At 37.3% G+C, this 15399-nt stretch overlaps 4 protein-coding genes across 7 annotated transcripts; 2 read left to right on the forward strand and 2 right to left on the reverse strand.

Annotated features, from left to right (window-relative positions):
* The first annotated feature begins 950 nt into the window (after positions 1 to 950).
* GRXC1 (Thioredoxin superfamily protein) lies at positions 951 to 3269 on the forward strand. Its single transcript, XM_023686772.2, has 4 exons — positions 951 to 1183; positions 1461 to 1549; positions 2616 to 2714; positions 2808 to 3269. Exons 1-4 carry the CDS (start codon positions 1080 to 1082, stop codon positions 2891 to 2893), a joined length of 378 nt encoding a protein of 125 aa, XP_023542540.1. The 5' UTR covers positions 951 to 1079; the 3' UTR covers positions 2894 to 3269.
* Positions 2954 to 4886, reverse strand: LOC111802420 (uncharacterized). The gene is made up of 3 exons (XM_023686771.2): positions 3967 to 4886; positions 3548 to 3607; positions 2954 to 3464 (listed from the first exon to the last, which is right to left on the reverse strand). The coding sequence occupies exons 1-3, from the start codon at positions 4883 to 4885 to the stop codon at positions 3409 to 3411; spliced, it is 1035 nt and encodes a 344-aa protein (XP_023542539.2). The 5' UTR covers position 4886; the 3' UTR covers positions 2954 to 3408.
* Positions 4887 to 6074: 1188 nt separating this feature from the next.
* On the forward strand, positions 6075 to 8781 carry LOC111802663 (Mitochondrial import inner membrane translocase subunit Tim17/Tim22/Tim23 family protein). Its single transcript, XM_023687104.2, has 5 exons — positions 6075 to 6341; positions 6606 to 6710; positions 7566 to 7821; positions 8002 to 8079; positions 8254 to 8781. The coding sequence occupies exons 1-5, from the start codon at positions 6303 to 6305 to the stop codon at positions 8391 to 8393; spliced, it is 618 nt and encodes a 205-aa protein (XP_023542872.2). The 5' UTR covers positions 6075 to 6302; the 3' UTR covers positions 8394 to 8781.
* Positions 8782 to 9249: 468 nt separating this feature from the next.
* LOC111802665 (UDP-N-acetylglucosamine-N-acetylmuramyl-pyrophosphoryl-undecaprenol N-acetylglucosamine protein) lies at positions 9250 to 15039 on the reverse strand. 4 transcript variants are annotated; one of them, XM_023687107.2, is made up of 11 exons: positions 14885 to 15039; positions 14589 to 14768; positions 14086 to 14129; positions 10935 to 11286; positions 10801 to 10834; positions 10477 to 10689; positions 10272 to 10361; positions 10031 to 10096; positions 9858 to 9949; positions 9725 to 9772; positions 9250 to 9616 (listed from the first exon to the last, which is right to left on the reverse strand). In XM_023687107.2, exons 3-11 carry the CDS (start codon positions 14114 to 14116, stop codon positions 9499 to 9501), a joined length of 1044 nt encoding a protein of 347 aa, XP_023542875.2. In that variant the 5' UTR covers positions 14117 to 14129; positions 14589 to 14768; positions 14885 to 15039; the 3' UTR covers positions 9250 to 9498. The 4 variants fall into 4 exon arrangements, with proteins under 4 accessions (XP_023542875.2, XP_086982943.1, XP_086982944.1 ...); XM_087126817.1 differs by lacking the exon at positions 14885 to 15039 and having other exon boundaries at positions 14589 to 14781; XM_087126818.1 differs by lacking the exons at positions 14589 to 14768; positions 14885 to 15039 and adding an exon at positions 14502 to 14550.
* Positions 15040 to 15399: the final 360 nt, after the last annotated feature.

Raw genomic sequence — 15399 nt, forward strand, 5'->3', positions numbered from 1 at the left:
CTCGCACCGTCCGGTGACTGACTTTGATATCATTTGTAACAACCCAGAGGGTCCAGTCCTATTCCAACTAGTGTCTCGCACCGTCCGGTGACTGACTTTGATATCATTTGTAATAACCCAAACCTATGGAGAGGGTCCAGTCATATTCCAGTGTCTCGCACTGTCCGGTGACTGACTTTGATATCATTTGTAACAACCCAAACCTATGGAGAGGGTCCAGTCCTATTTCAACTAGTGTCTCGCACTGTCCGGTGACTGACTTTGATATCATTTGTAACAACCCAAACCTATGGAGAGGGTCCAGTCCTATTCCAACTAGTGTCTCGCACTGTTCGGTGACTGACTTTAATATCATTTGTAACAACCCAAGCCTATGGAGAGGGTCTAGCCATACTCCAATTAGTATCTCGCACTGTCGGGTGACTAGCTCTTATACCATTTGGAATAGCCCAAGCCTATGGAGAGGATCTAACCGTACTCCAACCAGTACCTCACACTGTCTAGTGAGTGGCTCTGATACCACTTGTAACAACTCAAGCCCAACGTGTCTACTATGGAGAGGGACTAACCCTACTTCAATCAGTGTCTCGCAAGTTCGGTAATTGGCTCTGATACCATTTGTAACAACCCAAGCTCATCGATAGTAGATATTATCCGCTTAGATCTGTTATGTATCGTCATCAGTCTCACGGTTTTAATACACGTCTGCTAGGGAGAAGTTTTCACACCCTTATAAGATATATTTCGCTCTCATTTCCAACCGATGTGAGATCTCACACATTTATTCTTAAAGATCAACGTCATCGATAAATAGAAGTTATCAACTAGAACGGAGTTCAACAATTAAACAATTAAGATGGTAGCAATATAGTTTTTAATTTAGTCCTTTTATTCTCTATATTTAAAGTTTTTACTCAATAAAACTGGGAATCTTATGCCTTCGGAGCCATTGACATTGATATAAGAAAATTCCAAGAGAATATATTAGTACGGTTTCTTTTGTTCTTATTGTTCATCTCTACTTCCAAAATCATACCCATTTCTTCAACCTCTCGCGTTTGATCAGATTCAGCGAGGTCATGGGGTCGTGGTTCAGCTCAAACAAATTCAGTAAAGAAGAGCAGAATCAGTCGCTTAACGAGGCCAAGAAGATAATCTCCTCTAATCCCGTTGTTGTTTTCAGGTTCTTTCAATAATTTTTCAACGCTCCCCTCGCTCCTTCTAGGTTTTGATTTGATCTTCCTCGTATGAATTTCTTATTGATTCTCGCCTCCATTTACTTTTTATCACTATGTTCGATCCTGTGATAATCAATTACGTGCAAAATGTTCAATGGTTAACTCTTATTGTTAAGAAAATTGGCTCGATTGTTATCGATAAGTGAAGATTGAAGAGTTGTTTTGGAAGTTTTGGAAGTTTGTTCTTGTTATGATTCAATAAATCTCTGTTTCGCATGGCAGCAAGACTTACTGTGGGTATTGCTCGAGAGTCAAGGAGTTGCTCACACAGCTTGGAGCTAGTCATAAGGTCATTGAATTGGACCAAAAAAGTAAGAATAATTTGCGTCTGAGATTCTGCTATAATTTTCCATGCTTTTTCATCTATAAATGTTTGTTCTAGGGCGTTCTTTGATCATGACATGATCTTGTTTATCTTGAATTAGCTGAAAATTGAGATAGAATGATGCTATTTTCCTTCTGTTTCTTCTGTAGTGACTGCATAACTGATTGTGACTTATGAACTCATTGTTGACTGATGAGACTGAAAATTTAAAAGGAGAGTTAATTGCTAGTAATACACTTCAACTTCATTTTCCATGAATAGTTGATCCTTTTATGGTGTTTTGAGTTCATGTTGCTTGAAGTCAGCACCCTGTTTGTTCATTGGTTTGAGTAAAATAATTGTAAGAGATATTGTCCTGTTTGGATTTTCCTTTCGGGCTTCCCCTCAAGGTTTTAAAACGCATTTGCTAGAGAGAGGTTTTTACACCCTTATAAAGAATGTTTTGTTCTTCGTTATGCTCTCCAACTGATGTGGAACCTCATAATCCACCCCCCTTCGGGGCCAGCGTCCTCGCTAGCACTCGTTCCACTCTCCGATCAATGTGGTACTCACAATCCACCCCCCTTCGAGGCCCAGCGTCCTCGCTGGCAATCGTTTCCCTCTCCAATCGATGTCGTTCCCCTCTCCAATCAATGTGAGATCTCACAATCCACTTTCCTCTGGGCCCAGCGTCTTTGCTGACACTCGTTCTCCTGTCTATGATGTCGTTTCTCTCTCCAATCAATGTGGAATTTCACAATCCACCCCCTTTTGGAGCCCAGTGTTCTCGCTAGCACTAGTCCCTCTCTCTCATCGATGTAGGATCTTACAATAATCAATGTTGAGGTCAGATTTTAGATGAATCATTTCACAGAACAAAACATGAAGATGTCAAATTGAATGTTTCTCTGTTGAAACGAGATGTGTGTTTGCCTAATTCTCGTGTTGCTAAAATCTCGATCAGTACCGATTGAATATTGATGATTGTGTTGTATAATTACCTCAAAACAAGTTCTTTGAGCTGCCTGTGACTGTTCTTCAAACAGTATATTGATGAATTCATCCATATGAAGGTGATGGAGATGCAATTCAATCAGCTTTAGCAGAGTGGACGGGTCAAACCTCGGTGCCTAACGTGTTTATCGGAGGAAAACACATCGGTGGTTGCGATGGTAACACCTGCTGACTTCATAGCATAATTGGCTACCTTGTGGCTGCTTCTCCCAAATTTTGCTCATCTTCTATCTCCATTTGTGTCATTGCAGCGGTTACAAATAAGCACAGCAGTGGTCAGCTGATGCCACTTCTTGCTGCTGCTGGTGCCATCGCCAATGACTCTGCTCAGCTGTGAACTTTGCTTCACTGCTTCACTATGTAGCAATGAAGCAAATGTTTGTTGGTGTCTTCAAGATTTAATTTCAAAAACAGGTATAAATGTTCATGTTTTAGTCAGTGTTGAAAGATTGTCCATTGTACTTTAAAAAAGGGTATGAAAGTGTAATAGGGTCGGGACCCTTTATGTGTGAGATAGGGTCGGGATCGGAGATGGAGAATGTAATTCCCGTCCCCGGCGTTGTGTAGCTAACAAGGAGAAATCTTTCTCCACTCCCTTCATGTTCCCATGTTTAAGCGAGATTCCTAGGAACGGGATTCCCAAAGGTGGGTTCCCGCAGGTTAAATAAACATATCTAATTAAAACTTTGAATTTATAACTGTATCATTTTACATCCTTTGTTAAATTCCGTTTAAAAAAATGTTAGTATACACATGTACACAAGTTTTCGCAACAAAAACAATACAAAAGCTTATACAAAAGCTTATGATATTCTACTCCTAATGCATTAAATCTATAAAATTGCTCAAAATTTATGAACTAATTCCAATTTCCTTGGAGCAGCTACTAAACATCACCATCAAGCTTCCTACAATCATATTTACAAATAAATCATCATTATACAAATTATCATCATCATATATATATATATATATTTAACCATATATTTACCTGCTAATATAGCTTTGATAAGTGTCCATGATGTCATCGATGTCGATAATGAGGTCATAACTGCAAATTACACGAATTATGCAACATAAATATAATTTAATATAATTAAAATATTTTGGTTACTCGTTGAATTAAGGTGGTTCAAAAACGAAACAGGAACAAGAAAAAAACTTTGCTTTAGGTGCAAAATTTAAGACATTTTCATTTAATTTTACAAAGAACACTCGAAGGAATCATGTTCCTCGAGGAGAATTATAATTTACAGTTTTACCCGTAGTTATAAAATTTAAATTTAATATAATTGATCAATTAATTTAAAAAAGAACATTTTAAAGAATTTATTAAATATAAAATTAAAAATTTTAAAATTTATTAAACACGAAAAATGTATATATATTACGAAATTGCCCCTGACTTACCAAAATCACAAGTGGAGGAAGAATTCGAACTACCACACATGCACAGCTGTCTAACACCATCCGTACCAAACCCACACGTGCCGCCAGTGGCTTGGCACGCGCGGCAAAAGTCTTCGTTTGCTTGGACCGAATATTTCACACGTATCCCATAGGCCCATTGATCAGGCCCATTAAGCCTCAACGGGGCCAGATTATAAGCACTGCTATAGCCTTCACACTGAAGCTTAGTGAGATTTATGGCCTTAATGGACCCAAAAGGAACCGCACAGCACTCTGGTGGGCCGGGCCCATAATTTCGGCCCGGTCGTCTGTGGCCCAATATACCCCAAGCCGGACAGTCATAATACTCCTCACAGCCCAGTCCGGAAACGTTTCTACAGACTAGGTGCTTGTTCGGGAACCCCTGGAAGAGTGGCGATTGGGCGGAGCAACCGATGAGGAGGAAGGCGTTATCGGCCGTCGGATTCAGGTACGGCGAACGCCATTCCTCTATGTCGAAGCCGTTGCCGCGGCGGCCGAGGACGATTGTGTCGCAGGTCGACATGTGAGGGTCGTGGAGAGTTAGGGCTTCGTAAGCGTAACCGATGTCTAGAACTCTGTAGGATCCGGATCGGATGTGGAACATTAAAACGTCGTTCATGCAGTAGAGAAGGTCGCGGTAGCCAGGATGGCCGCAGCCGTACTGGAGAGCGAAGGGATAGTCGATTGTGATGTTGCCGCAGAAGGATCGGCAACTGTTGGAGTGGATGTTGGCGGTGGAAATGGATAGGAGAAAAGACGAGAGGACGAGATAGAGGAAGAGCGGAATGACTAGAGTTGTTGTGGACATTGTTGAAGGAGATGGAAATGGAGTGAGAGAGAATCGAGTTTGAAGGAAGAGAGATTTGGTTTGGGGGAATCGATACTTTGCTTGAGACATTGAAGAATGATTAAGGAAACTTTATTCAGATGTGTGATAATGAAGAATTTGGATTGAATTTGCGACTTTGAATCATTTTTCTTCTTTCTTCTGCTTTTCCTGAGGTGATGATTTGGTTTTCAGTTTGTTTCTCGATGGCTTTCTTTTCCTTTTTCTGTAATCTCATCGACAGATTTTTGAAAACAGAGTTTTCGATGAACAATGAACATTGAAGAATCAATGCACTTTTTAGTTGGAACATGATTTTGTTAATAGTTTCACTATGAATTAACACTGAGTTGCTGATTTCTTTCCGTATATAGTTTGTGCATTCCTTGTGTATACATCATGGTAGTCGATTTGCCTTGCATGGTAATGGTAGAACATCATACGTTGGGAGGTAGATAGTCAAGTTTGATCAATGTAGTTTTGACATGATATTGATTGGAACCAATGGAGTCAACCCAACCTTAATATCTTATAGATAAGTTGGAATGAATTTGATTAGAATTTATCCAAAATTGGCTTGACCCGATCTTATCCACGAACATTCTAAAAACTTTATTTCTATGATGGTCGAAGAGAATTGGTTCTACAAAAATGGTTAATGGTTCAACTCGATCTTACCCACAAACATTCTGAAAACTTTATTTCTATGATGGTTGAAGAGAATTGGTTTTACAAAAATGGTTCAACCTGAGCTAACCCATCTAGAGAATTGGTTTTACAAAAATGGTTCAACCCGAGCTAACCCGTCCAGAGAATTGGTTTTACAGGTTCAACCCGAGCTAACCCGTCCAGAGAATTGGTTTTACAAAAATGGTTCAATCCGAGCTAACCCGTCTAGAATGGTTGAGGAGAACTAGTTTATTCATCGCAACAAAAAACTTTAATTTTCATTTTTTTTAAATTCATATTTTTTAAACTCCAGATATTACGAATTTAAAAGCTTCTCTTAAAAATTATTTAGTTATTAAAAATCAAATTTACAAAAAAAGTTTATTTTATTTTATGTTTTTATTTTAAAAACGGTTTAAAAATCATGTCATATTTAAAAACTAAAAAAAAATTAAAAAAAAAAACTTATTTATTATAAGGAATGAATTTGAGACTTCAATTAAAAATCTATTTTTTAAAATTTAATTTACTAAAAAAATTCGATTTATTTTTTCTAATTAAAAATAAAATTACTAAAATAGGGCGCGCTTCGATTAACAGAGCGAGTCAGCTGAAGCCATCTCCGCCTCTTCATCTTCATCGTTCAAAGTTCATCCCCACCTTCTGCTAGCCTGTTCACTTCTGAATCTTACTTGAGGTACTGTTTCTTTATATTGACGGACGGCGAAAGGATTTTCTCGCGGTGATCGATGGTTTCCTGGCCGTCGGTATTGTAGCGTTACCATTTGATTTAAGTTTATAGTTTGAGATCTATTTGACGATGGAAGCCACTGAGAAATCCGAAGAAACCGTCTCAAATGTAAGAATTTCTCTCTTGGAACTAACATTTCTTGCTCTCTCACAATTTTATCATCTGAAAGGCGTCTCTCGGTTATTGAATTAGGTTTCTCTTTGTAATTATTTGGATTATACGAGTTTACAAGGCAATTCAAATTCTTTGTTAGATTTAGAATGAATTTTCGTTTGTTTATGATTCACTGGGTCTAGACACGGCTTTTATGATTGCTCACTTGATCAATGTACTGTATACCTAAAGGTCTGTTCCAATTGTCCATTTAAGCAGGTTACTAAAAAATTGCCTGGAACTGTGAATTGGGGTACGGCAACAACTATTGCAGTGTTTGCAGGGATGTTTTATGGAGGAAGCAAAGAAGCAGCAGCTTCGGTGGTAAGTTAATTTTCTTGGGGGACAAAAATCCCCAATGTTCTATTGTAATTGTATTTTAGGATTTGCAGAAATTTTTATGTGTTTTTCTTGCTGCTGGCTGCTTGGAGGTTGTGATGAAATGATACAATGGTGAGATGAGATAGTGTAAGATCCCTCATTGGTTGGAGAAGGGAACGAAACATTCTTTATAAGGGTGTGGAAACCACTCCATAGTAGACGCATTTTAAAAACCTTGAGGGGAAGCCTGAAAGGGAAAGCCCAAAGAGGACAATATCTGCTAGCAGTTACAAATGGTATCAGAGCCAAACACCAAGCGGTGTGCTAGCAAGGACGCTGGCCCCAAAGGGGTGGATTGTGAGATCCCACATCAATTGGAGAGAGGAACGAGTGCCAACGAGAATGTTGGGCTCCGAAGTGGGTGGACTGTGAGATCCCACATCGATTGGAGTGAGGAACGAGTGCCAACGAGGACGCTGGGCCCTAAAGGGAGTGGATTGTGAGATCTCACATCGGTTGGAGAGGGAAACAAAACATTTAAGGTTGTGGAAACCTCTTCCTAGTAGACGCGTTTTAAAAATCTTGAGGGTAAGCCCATAAAAGAAAACCCAAAGAGGACAATATCTGCTACTGGTGAGCTTAGGCGGTTACATATACTCTCAAGCATTTTCTCCTCATATATATACATATATATATAATCTGCTAGTGGTGAACTTAGACGGTTACCTATACTATCAAGCATTTTCTCCTCATATATTGCAGTATCCTTTGCAATTCTCCTTTCTGAAATGACTCATATATTCAAATCAAAATTTTCAAACTGGATGAAATTTGAGAGAGAAATATGACAATTGACAGAGCAAGGATGCAGAAGTTACATTGAAGCTTGGGAGCACACCTGACAAGCGAGAACAATATAGATTAATCAGAGATGCAATGGAGAAAAGATTTATCAGAGTAACACGAGGCTCGATAGTTGGTGGCGTGCGTCTCGGGATGTTTACAGCTGCATTTTACGGTCTACAAAATCTGCTAGCCGAGAAGCGTGGCGTGCATGATGTTTTCAATGTCGCTGCTGCTGGTTCTGCCACAGCTGCTACATTTGGTCTAATATGTAAGCAGCAGCTATTCCTTGGGTCTAATTCCATCGAGTTATGCCTTATCCTAGTTTTATCAATTCTTACTTCAAAGCTTGGAGCATCTTAAATGTTTAAAGATATGAACAGAGCTGTTTAAATTACTTAAACAATGCGTGTTCTCCTGAGCTTATTTTGCTATATGGCTTACTTTGCAGTGCCGGGATCGCTCAAGTGGCGTGCTAGGAACGTAGCGATGGGAGCTGTTCTTGGTGCAGCATTTTGCTTCCCTCTTGGTAATAGTTATATGTTGAATGTGGTGTTTTATTGCTTGGTTATAGGAATCCTTTTCCACGTGAAAATTCCCTGAATTCTTGAACTTTTTGAGTATAATAAAAGAAACAAAAAGTGGTGGGTAAGCTTGTTAGAAAGCGTTGGCGGCTGTTGCTAAAGAGACATTTTGATCACAGGTTGGCTTCATTTAAAGCTTGTAGAGAAAGCAAATGAAGGTAGTGAAGCACTGGCTTATCCTAGTACAATTCAAAAGGGAGAATCAAAGAGTGGCGTCGGTGCTGCTATTGAGAGATTAGAAGAAAGCTTGAACAAATAGATTCAATGACATCTCCCAAGCTTCTTTCTACCATATTTGCTGGATTTTGTGGTGGTTTTGAAGACAATAAACTGCCCATTCTTGGGGACTAACAATTTAGGGGGGAAAAATATGTTTCTACTCGATTGTTTCATCTCGTTTCTTTAGTAATTAGCCTACTCATTCACCTTTTAGAGGGCATCGGTCGAATGGTCGAACGGTCGAAACCCCTGGAGCTCTATACGTTCGAAGATTTGTCTTATAAACCAATTGTTGGTTGATTCTATCTTCCAACATTTCCTATTCAATTTTGTTTAAACATTGAGTTGATCCTTCAAGTATATGGATGTGGGAGATGAAACCAAATGGATTGGAATATTGAGTAATAATCCTTCATGAGCTTTAATCATTTGACTTGCTTTTTAGAGTTGCATAGTCTCAATCCAATAATGGATTGTGCAAGATCTATGTCATGAGTAAATTTTGATATCCACCACAATCATGGGAATAAATGATTGATCTCGATTAATAGACCCACTAAAGTCTTGAACCACATAGTGCTTATTACCGGTGCCATGGAGAGATATGTTTTTAGATCTCGATAGGTTTTGGTTATGGGTTTCTAAGGTGGAAAAAGCAGAGACAGTGATGGATCCAAACTTTTCCTTACAACTAGCATTTGTAAATTCCAAAGTAAAAGGATGTTCATATTCTCGCACCCTTTTGGGTCTCCCCACTGGCATCCAATGCAAAGAATCTAATCTATCAATTTCGATGTTGGCAAGGCAGGAATTCAATCCCATATAGGGAAAAGAGAAAGGGCAAATGACAAATGACAAATGAATAGAAAGGATGGATATGGTGGTGGGCACAGATAGAGAACAAAGCTGAGCTCTCTTTATATTCTATACCAAATTGAAAATGTTCCTTCCTGTGGGTTACATACATATAATAAGTTATATCTAATTGCCTAAGAAAACCTTGAATCTTTTGCTCCTTTTTTTCCCTATCAAGATTTGCATTAACTCATGTACATCAAACACTTTTCCCTTTTGATCAATTGTATAAGTCTGCTTTTTTGTTCTCCTTCGGAGAATTTTAACAATATCTTTCAGGTCTTTCTCGACTACCTCGTACATTGAAAGGATTGCGGGCACCGTTTCGAAAATACATGGTGTTTCAGTCTCATGATCAGTATGAAGATGCCATAGCAAGGAATGTGCATTAGAGCCACGGACAAGTACCTTCACGTTCATTGAAAGCATAAGGTGATCAGTTAACTACCACGAGTTCATACGCTTAATGGATGAATTTTTGAAAACAGGGTCACAAGAAATCTCTGAGAGACTCACCAAAGTGGGGCAAATGAAGATGAGAGATCTAGAAATGGATATGGCCACCTGTTTTGTAAGGAGAAACCATTGTTGTATCAACATGAATATGAACAAATTGGAAAGAAAATAAGAGAGAGGCCAGTGATTTTACCATAGTCTCACACAAGCATGAACGATCCATTGAAAAATTACATAAATGACTGTCCAGAGGAAGAAATATCCGATCCGAAACCAGGGGAATCGCTGAAAAGTTGTAACAGATAAGAACTGAGCTATGATATAACAAGAAAAGAGAAGCAAAATGGAGTTATTTTCATTACTTACCAAAGAATTCAAAGCGGTGTCTCCAAGCAAGAAAACGGCATTGATTGTATGCATGTTTATTATCAACTGCCACAAAAAAGGAACAAAATTGCTATTTAGAACAATGAAGTTGAGTGTGTTTGAAGGCAATTACAAGCCACTTGAAAACCTTCTTAGAATCATTTTGAAATCACAAGTAGAATTGAGCTCCCAAGCAGTTCACAAATTTCATAAACTCAATTTGCAGCCGTTAAGCACTTACAAAATTAAGGTTGTAATCTTTGATAGTGAGAAATGGAACAATTATGAACCAAAAGACGCAATCTGTCAGCATAACAGCACCTGCATTCATCTTTCAAGAACAACAGATAGCAAAAAGGTCAGCAGATTAATGAAAGGGAACCTTTTTTTTTTTTTTTTTTTTAATTTTTCAAAACCTACAAAATAAAGAAACTCAAGGCACCAACCTGGAAGATAATCTGAAAGAGATAACCCCAAAATCCGGCAGGTTGACGCCTGAGATGATGTTCATCACGAAGGGATGGATTTTTCTCTGAATTTGAACCGTTTCCACCTGCAGAAGTGCCTTGTTCTGCATCTCCCTCCACATTATCCACTTTCTCACCGCCAACTTTCTTCTGATATTGGTAGCAGCCATTAATGGAGAGCAGTGATCCAAGCTAAGAACAGAACATCGGAAATTCATAAGCAAATGACCAATGAAAAGGGAGAGATAGAGATATAGAGGAAAATATGTTGAGAAAAGGCTCTTTGAAAATGATGGGACATACCCCAAAATAAATGGTGATTGAAGTAAAAGTCCACCTGTTTCAAGCAACACAACCAAAACTTTGAATCTCTTCTTTGAGCTTATAAAATGTTGGAAATTTCACACAAAATTTTCCCATTTCTCTTGAAAACTTACTGAGTATAGAAGTAAAATATGTCGCCTCCATCAACAATAGCAGTGACAATTAGAAGCACCAAGAGCACACAGAAAGCCAATACTCGAAAGGCCAACAACCAAGCAGGATGTATTCCCTTAAAACAGGGCCGCCATGTTTCATCATCATACAAAGCTCCAGCTTCTTCTTCCTGAGTTTCTTCTCCATCACATGCCTTATTCCTACGGCCCTCATATTTCCATATCAAGAACAATGCAAAACTCAGTGTCACCAGAACCCATATAATGCAAAGCAGGACCCTCCAGTTGAGCCAGTAACTGGAAGTTGTTGTGTCATCTGTCATGATCGGTTGCCAAGATTTTGTGGGGGATCCTGTTAAGAAACTCATTTTGTCACCAGAGTTGGAAAAATGGAGCTTTTTTGGTCAAGGGGATAAGCCAAATGTGGGTTTAGAGAAGGAAAGTGATTTTCCTTGAGAATGAAGAATACAAAATGGTGGAACAAACTGAAATTTCCCTCTTCAATTAAGAGGTTATGTTGGGTAAGAAAGAATCAGTTAATTGAAACCCCTGATGTTTCCAGCTAATTGGAAAAGGGGAAAGAATATTGAGGATGGACAGAAGAGAAATAAAAAGAATTGACAGTGACCACTTATTTTCAGGGAATCTGAGAACCAAAAGACAAAAAAAATGACAGGATTGAAGGCGACTGGGAAACCCAAAAGAAAGAATGGCTGTTGAAAACCAGAAACAAGATGATCAAAATCAAAACTCCCACTACCCAGAGCAGAAAACCCAAATAAAAGAATATCTTGTTAACAAAGAACAAGATGAAACAACATTTATTTTAAGAAAAAATCACAAACTTTCTGGAGAACCCAGGTAGAAGAAAGCTGAGCAGAAACATCATCACAATCCAAAAATGCAAATCAGAGCCAAAGCCGGCATGTTTAAGGAAGAATCTTATGTATAAAATAATGAAATTACGCAGAGGAAGCTTGAGATGGATAAGAAACTAAAAGCAAGAACAACCCATTTCCCATTTGACCAAAGAAACATCCGAAATGGGGGAAGACAGATTCGAAACTTCAGATAAGTTTTAGGAAAGAAATATGAAAACCGAGTAACCGACATTCACAAACAATATATACTGTAAGGAATGAACAGGAGAAGCAGCTAAATTCTAAGCGAAGAAAAGAGTTTATACTTACAATGGAGAGGAAGAAAGCGGGGAAGGAGGGAGATGCTTTCCTTCTTCGGCTTGGAAGACGAATTAAATAAAGCAAAGAACAGAGAAAGAGAGAGAGAAGAAAAGGCCTGTGGAGCTTTGAGTGTAAGCTTCTCTTTTTGCCTATTACATCAACTACAGAATCCTCTGCAAAATCCCAAGCTCTCCCCATATTTCCATGCAAATTTTGTTTTTTTTGTTTTTTTAATTTTCCAAGGCGCAAGGGAATTTGTGTCCCCTTTGCTTGGTTTTCATTTTCAAAATGAGTCAATGAAGAGAGAATAATTGTGCTGTGAGTGCATAAGCTTATAAAAATAATGGACAATTTATGGCAATTAAATCTCACATCTTCATTAACCATTCTAAATTTGAAATGTATTAAAATTCCAAATTAAAAATATAAATAAATAAGAAAAAGGAGAAATTTACTAGGACTCCATTTTGTATTTTGATTTTTCTTTTTCATTTTCAATTTTCTATTTTCAAGAATTGTATTTATTTCTCACAATTACTTACCTTTGATTTTAAAAGCATTTATAAAAATTAGATAATAAAATAAATAAATTTAGCTATACATGGAAGTCCTATTTTAAACTTCATTCTTAAAATAAAAAACCAGATGATTATAAAAATTTTGAATATTCCATTTTTCTTTTTTTTTTGAACTAAAGACTAAATCAATATATTTATATAAATACTTAAACTAAAACAAACGAATATAATTAAATACACATAACAAACAACGCACACTTTATACAATTATGAATTTATGATAGCTTATATAAAATCTAATAAAGGATAACAATAAGAATAATAATAATAACATATGATTGTGAGGGATTTTATGGAGCAAAGCAGAGGAATTGAAAAGGTAAGGAAATGATTTGGTTATTGAAGCACCATAATTGGAAGTGGGACCAAAGTTTTTGACCAGTGATTTTGAGCCGTCTGATATTGAGCAATCCATGATCAATTTTAAGGTCAAAATCGTCATGTAAGCTTTCTGACAAGGCATAATAAGATTGCTGTGTTTTACATAGGTGTAGGGGTGGGACCCTAACACGTGACATATGTCCTTCTTGCATTGGGACCCTTTTCCCTTGTGGCAAAAAAAAAAAAAAAAAAAAAAGACCTCTAATAATGTACAAAGGCGTTTACCGATTAAAAAAATAAATCCGAAAAATAATGGTGGAAAGACTTTTGTTTTTCTTTTTCTTTTTGAAACAAATGGTTTGAAAGACTTTAGTGCTATGATAAGACTTGATATTTCTCACTCCTATCTAACTTGAAACTATGTTCTTTTTATTTTTGTGTCAGGTCTTATTCTCGAGGTTCGATCTCTATACTATTTATTATATTGAAAAAAAATTATTCTTATTTAGTTCAACTAAATATTAAGTGAGAGATTCGAACATCTAACTTCTTGGTTGAAGGTTGATAGAAAGAAACTTATATAAATGTTTGAACTATTATTAAAGATACGTGTAGGCCTAATTGCTTGCTACACTTCACCCGCAAGAACGGATGTTAGCCAATTACCGACTTAGGATTTTGCGAAAGCACCAATAGGTGCGCTTAGGTGGGTGCTCCTCTATTTTCAAGCTATCAAACTTGGATGGGTCAAAACATGGAAAATGAGCCATGCAAGAGATAGTTAAGCAAAGCCTCGTCGGATCAGGTTGCTTAAGTTGTCTAATGATTGCTTATGTTGTCTAATGATGCTATGTGGGGTACAATGCTTGCATACGATCATTTTCAAAAGATTAATCCAATTTTTCAAAATTTGAATAACATGTCTATATCTCAAAAAAAAAAAAAAAAAAAAAAAAAAACATTTTCAAAGAAGAGAAAAATGGGTATGTAGAGAATCAATATAAAGGGTAAATGTATAAGTAATGTAATATAATTAAAACTTGAAAAAACAGGAAGGTTAGATTAAATCACCTGTAAGCAAAGTCCAAGGCCCATCTTCCATCTTGCTGCACTCCCTGTGAAATTGGAGAATGTTATAAATATCTTCATTTGTTTTTTTCTTGCTGTCTATATTGAAGCAAAAAGAAGAAAAAAATAACAATAGCTAGCTGTAATAAAGTACTATAGAGAAGATTTAAAAAAAAAAAAACATAAAATCAAAAGAAAGAAAGCGAAGTTACACTGACAAATTGGGAAGAAAATGGTCTCCTTTATGACAAGAGAAAATTACTTTGATTTCTTTTTTTTTCAGTATAAATACATGTTGCTTTTTCCCCTTTTTTTAGTAATTCAAACTAATACTCATACAAAGAGGAATTTGTTCAGAGATGAAGCCAAGTAGAAACCAAACAGAAATTCAAATTACAAACTTGTGTTGCAGAGCATACCCTTATTCTCTAGCTCCCTCTAATACTTAAGTATCAAAATAAGCATATTTGTAAAGAAGAGAGAGAGAGACAGAGAAAGAGAGAAACCTGGAGTTTTGAGTGATCACTGGTGAAGGGACTGAAGCAAACTCCCATGCAGTTAAACAATGCAGAATGCGAGGGCAGAGAGGAGCAAATGCATAAATAGAATGCGTCTGAAAAGACTTCCAAAAGTGCAAAGCCAAAGCTGTAATGGCTAAGCAATTGTGTTTTTCACGTCTTCAGTCTCTGGAGTTTGTAGTGCAGTACAAGGAACTGTAAGATGAAAAAGAAAACAAGAACCAATACAAAAAAAGTGCACAAGAAAACTGCAACCAACACACTTCAATGTTTCAAAGACTCACCTAACCACCATGCATCAGCTCACTGTTTTGAAAGTCATGGATATGAGCAGGATTGGTTCATCCAAAAAGTACCATTTTCCCTGCGAGACTCCATTTTGGCCTTTTGCTATAACCAAAACAAAGAGCATTTTATGTAACTTTTCACCTCCGAAGTTGATTATATTATTTATAGGGTGGAATGTTGATAGGCTAAGCAAGATCAGGCACCTTAATTGGCAGTCAGAATCCCTGGGTTAATTGGGAAAGGTTGAATTTAGAGGCAGTAATAAACATGTGTAAAAACATAGTAAATGGGTCTTCAAATAATGTAAAATAGTTGGTAGAAATAATGTTCAAATAATTGTACCGACTGTCTGCTGCCTTGGTCATTCACTCGATGCCGCCCTGGTCAAGAGCGCCAAACCCATATTGAACTCTCCAAATTTCCAGCAAAGTTCCTGTAATTTTATGGGCTGGAAATAGTTAGTAATAAATAATTGGTCAAAAGCCAGAGATAAAGGACAAGGGTAAAGGAT

The sequence above is a fragment of the Cucurbita pepo genome, chromosome 9, assembly GCF_057944985.1.
Source record: "Cucurbita pepo subsp. pepo isolate OVF chromosome 9, ASM5794498v1, whole genome shotgun sequence".
Lineage (NCBI taxonomy): Eukaryota > Viridiplantae > Streptophyta > Magnoliopsida > Cucurbitales > Cucurbitaceae > Cucurbita > Cucurbita pepo.

Excerpts from the sequence above, each read along its gene's own strand:
- GRXC1 (XM_023686772.2), top strand. The coding sequence starts at position 1,080 with ATGGGGTCGTGGTTCAGCTCAAACAAATTCAGTAAAGAAGAGCAGAAT. Across the intron at positions 1,184-1,460 it reads AATCCCGTTGTTGTTTTCAG|CAAGACTTACTGTGGGTATT; the intron begins GTTCTTTCAATA and ends TTCGCATGGCAG. Across the intron at positions 2,715-2,807 it reads ACACATCGGTGGTTGCGATG|CGGTTACAAATAAGCACAGC; the intron begins GTAACACCTGCT and ends GTGTCATTGCAG.
- LOC111802420 (XM_023686771.2), bottom strand. The coding sequence starts at position 4,885 with ATGTCTCAAGCAAAGTATCGATTCCCCCAAACCAAATCTCTCTTCCTT. Across the intron at positions 3,608-3,966 it reads TTCCTCCACTTGTGATTTTG|TTATGACCTCATTATCGACA; the intron begins GTAAGTCAGGGG and ends TGTAATTTGCAG. Across the intron at positions 3,465-3,547 it reads TATCAAAGCTATATTAGCAG|GAAGCTTGATGGTGATGTTT; the intron begins GTAAATATATGG and ends ATATGATTGTAG.
- LOC111802663 (XM_023687104.2), top strand. The coding sequence starts at position 6,303 with ATGGAAGCCACTGAGAAATCCGAAGAAACCGTCTCAAAT. Across the intron at positions 6,342-6,605 it reads CCGAAGAAACCGTCTCAAAT|GTTACTAAAAAATTGCCTGG; the intron begins GTAAGAATTTCT and ends CCATTTAAGCAG. Across the intron at positions 7,822-8,001 it reads TGCTACATTTGGTCTAATAT|TGCCGGGATCGCTCAAGTGG; the intron begins GTAAGCAGCAGC and ends CTTACTTTGCAG.
- LOC111802665 (XM_023687107.2), bottom strand. The coding sequence starts at position 14,116 with ATGGAAGATGGGCCTTGGACTTTGCTTACAG. Across the intron at positions 10,362-10,476 it reads TCTTTCAGATTATCTTCCAG|ATGAATGCAGGTGCTGTTAT; the intron begins GTTGGTGCCTTG and ends TGTTCTTGAAAG. Across the intron at positions 10,097-10,271 it reads AAGATTACAACCTTAATTTT|TTGATAATAAACATGCATAC; the intron begins GTAAGTGCTTAA and ends TTTTTGTGGCAG.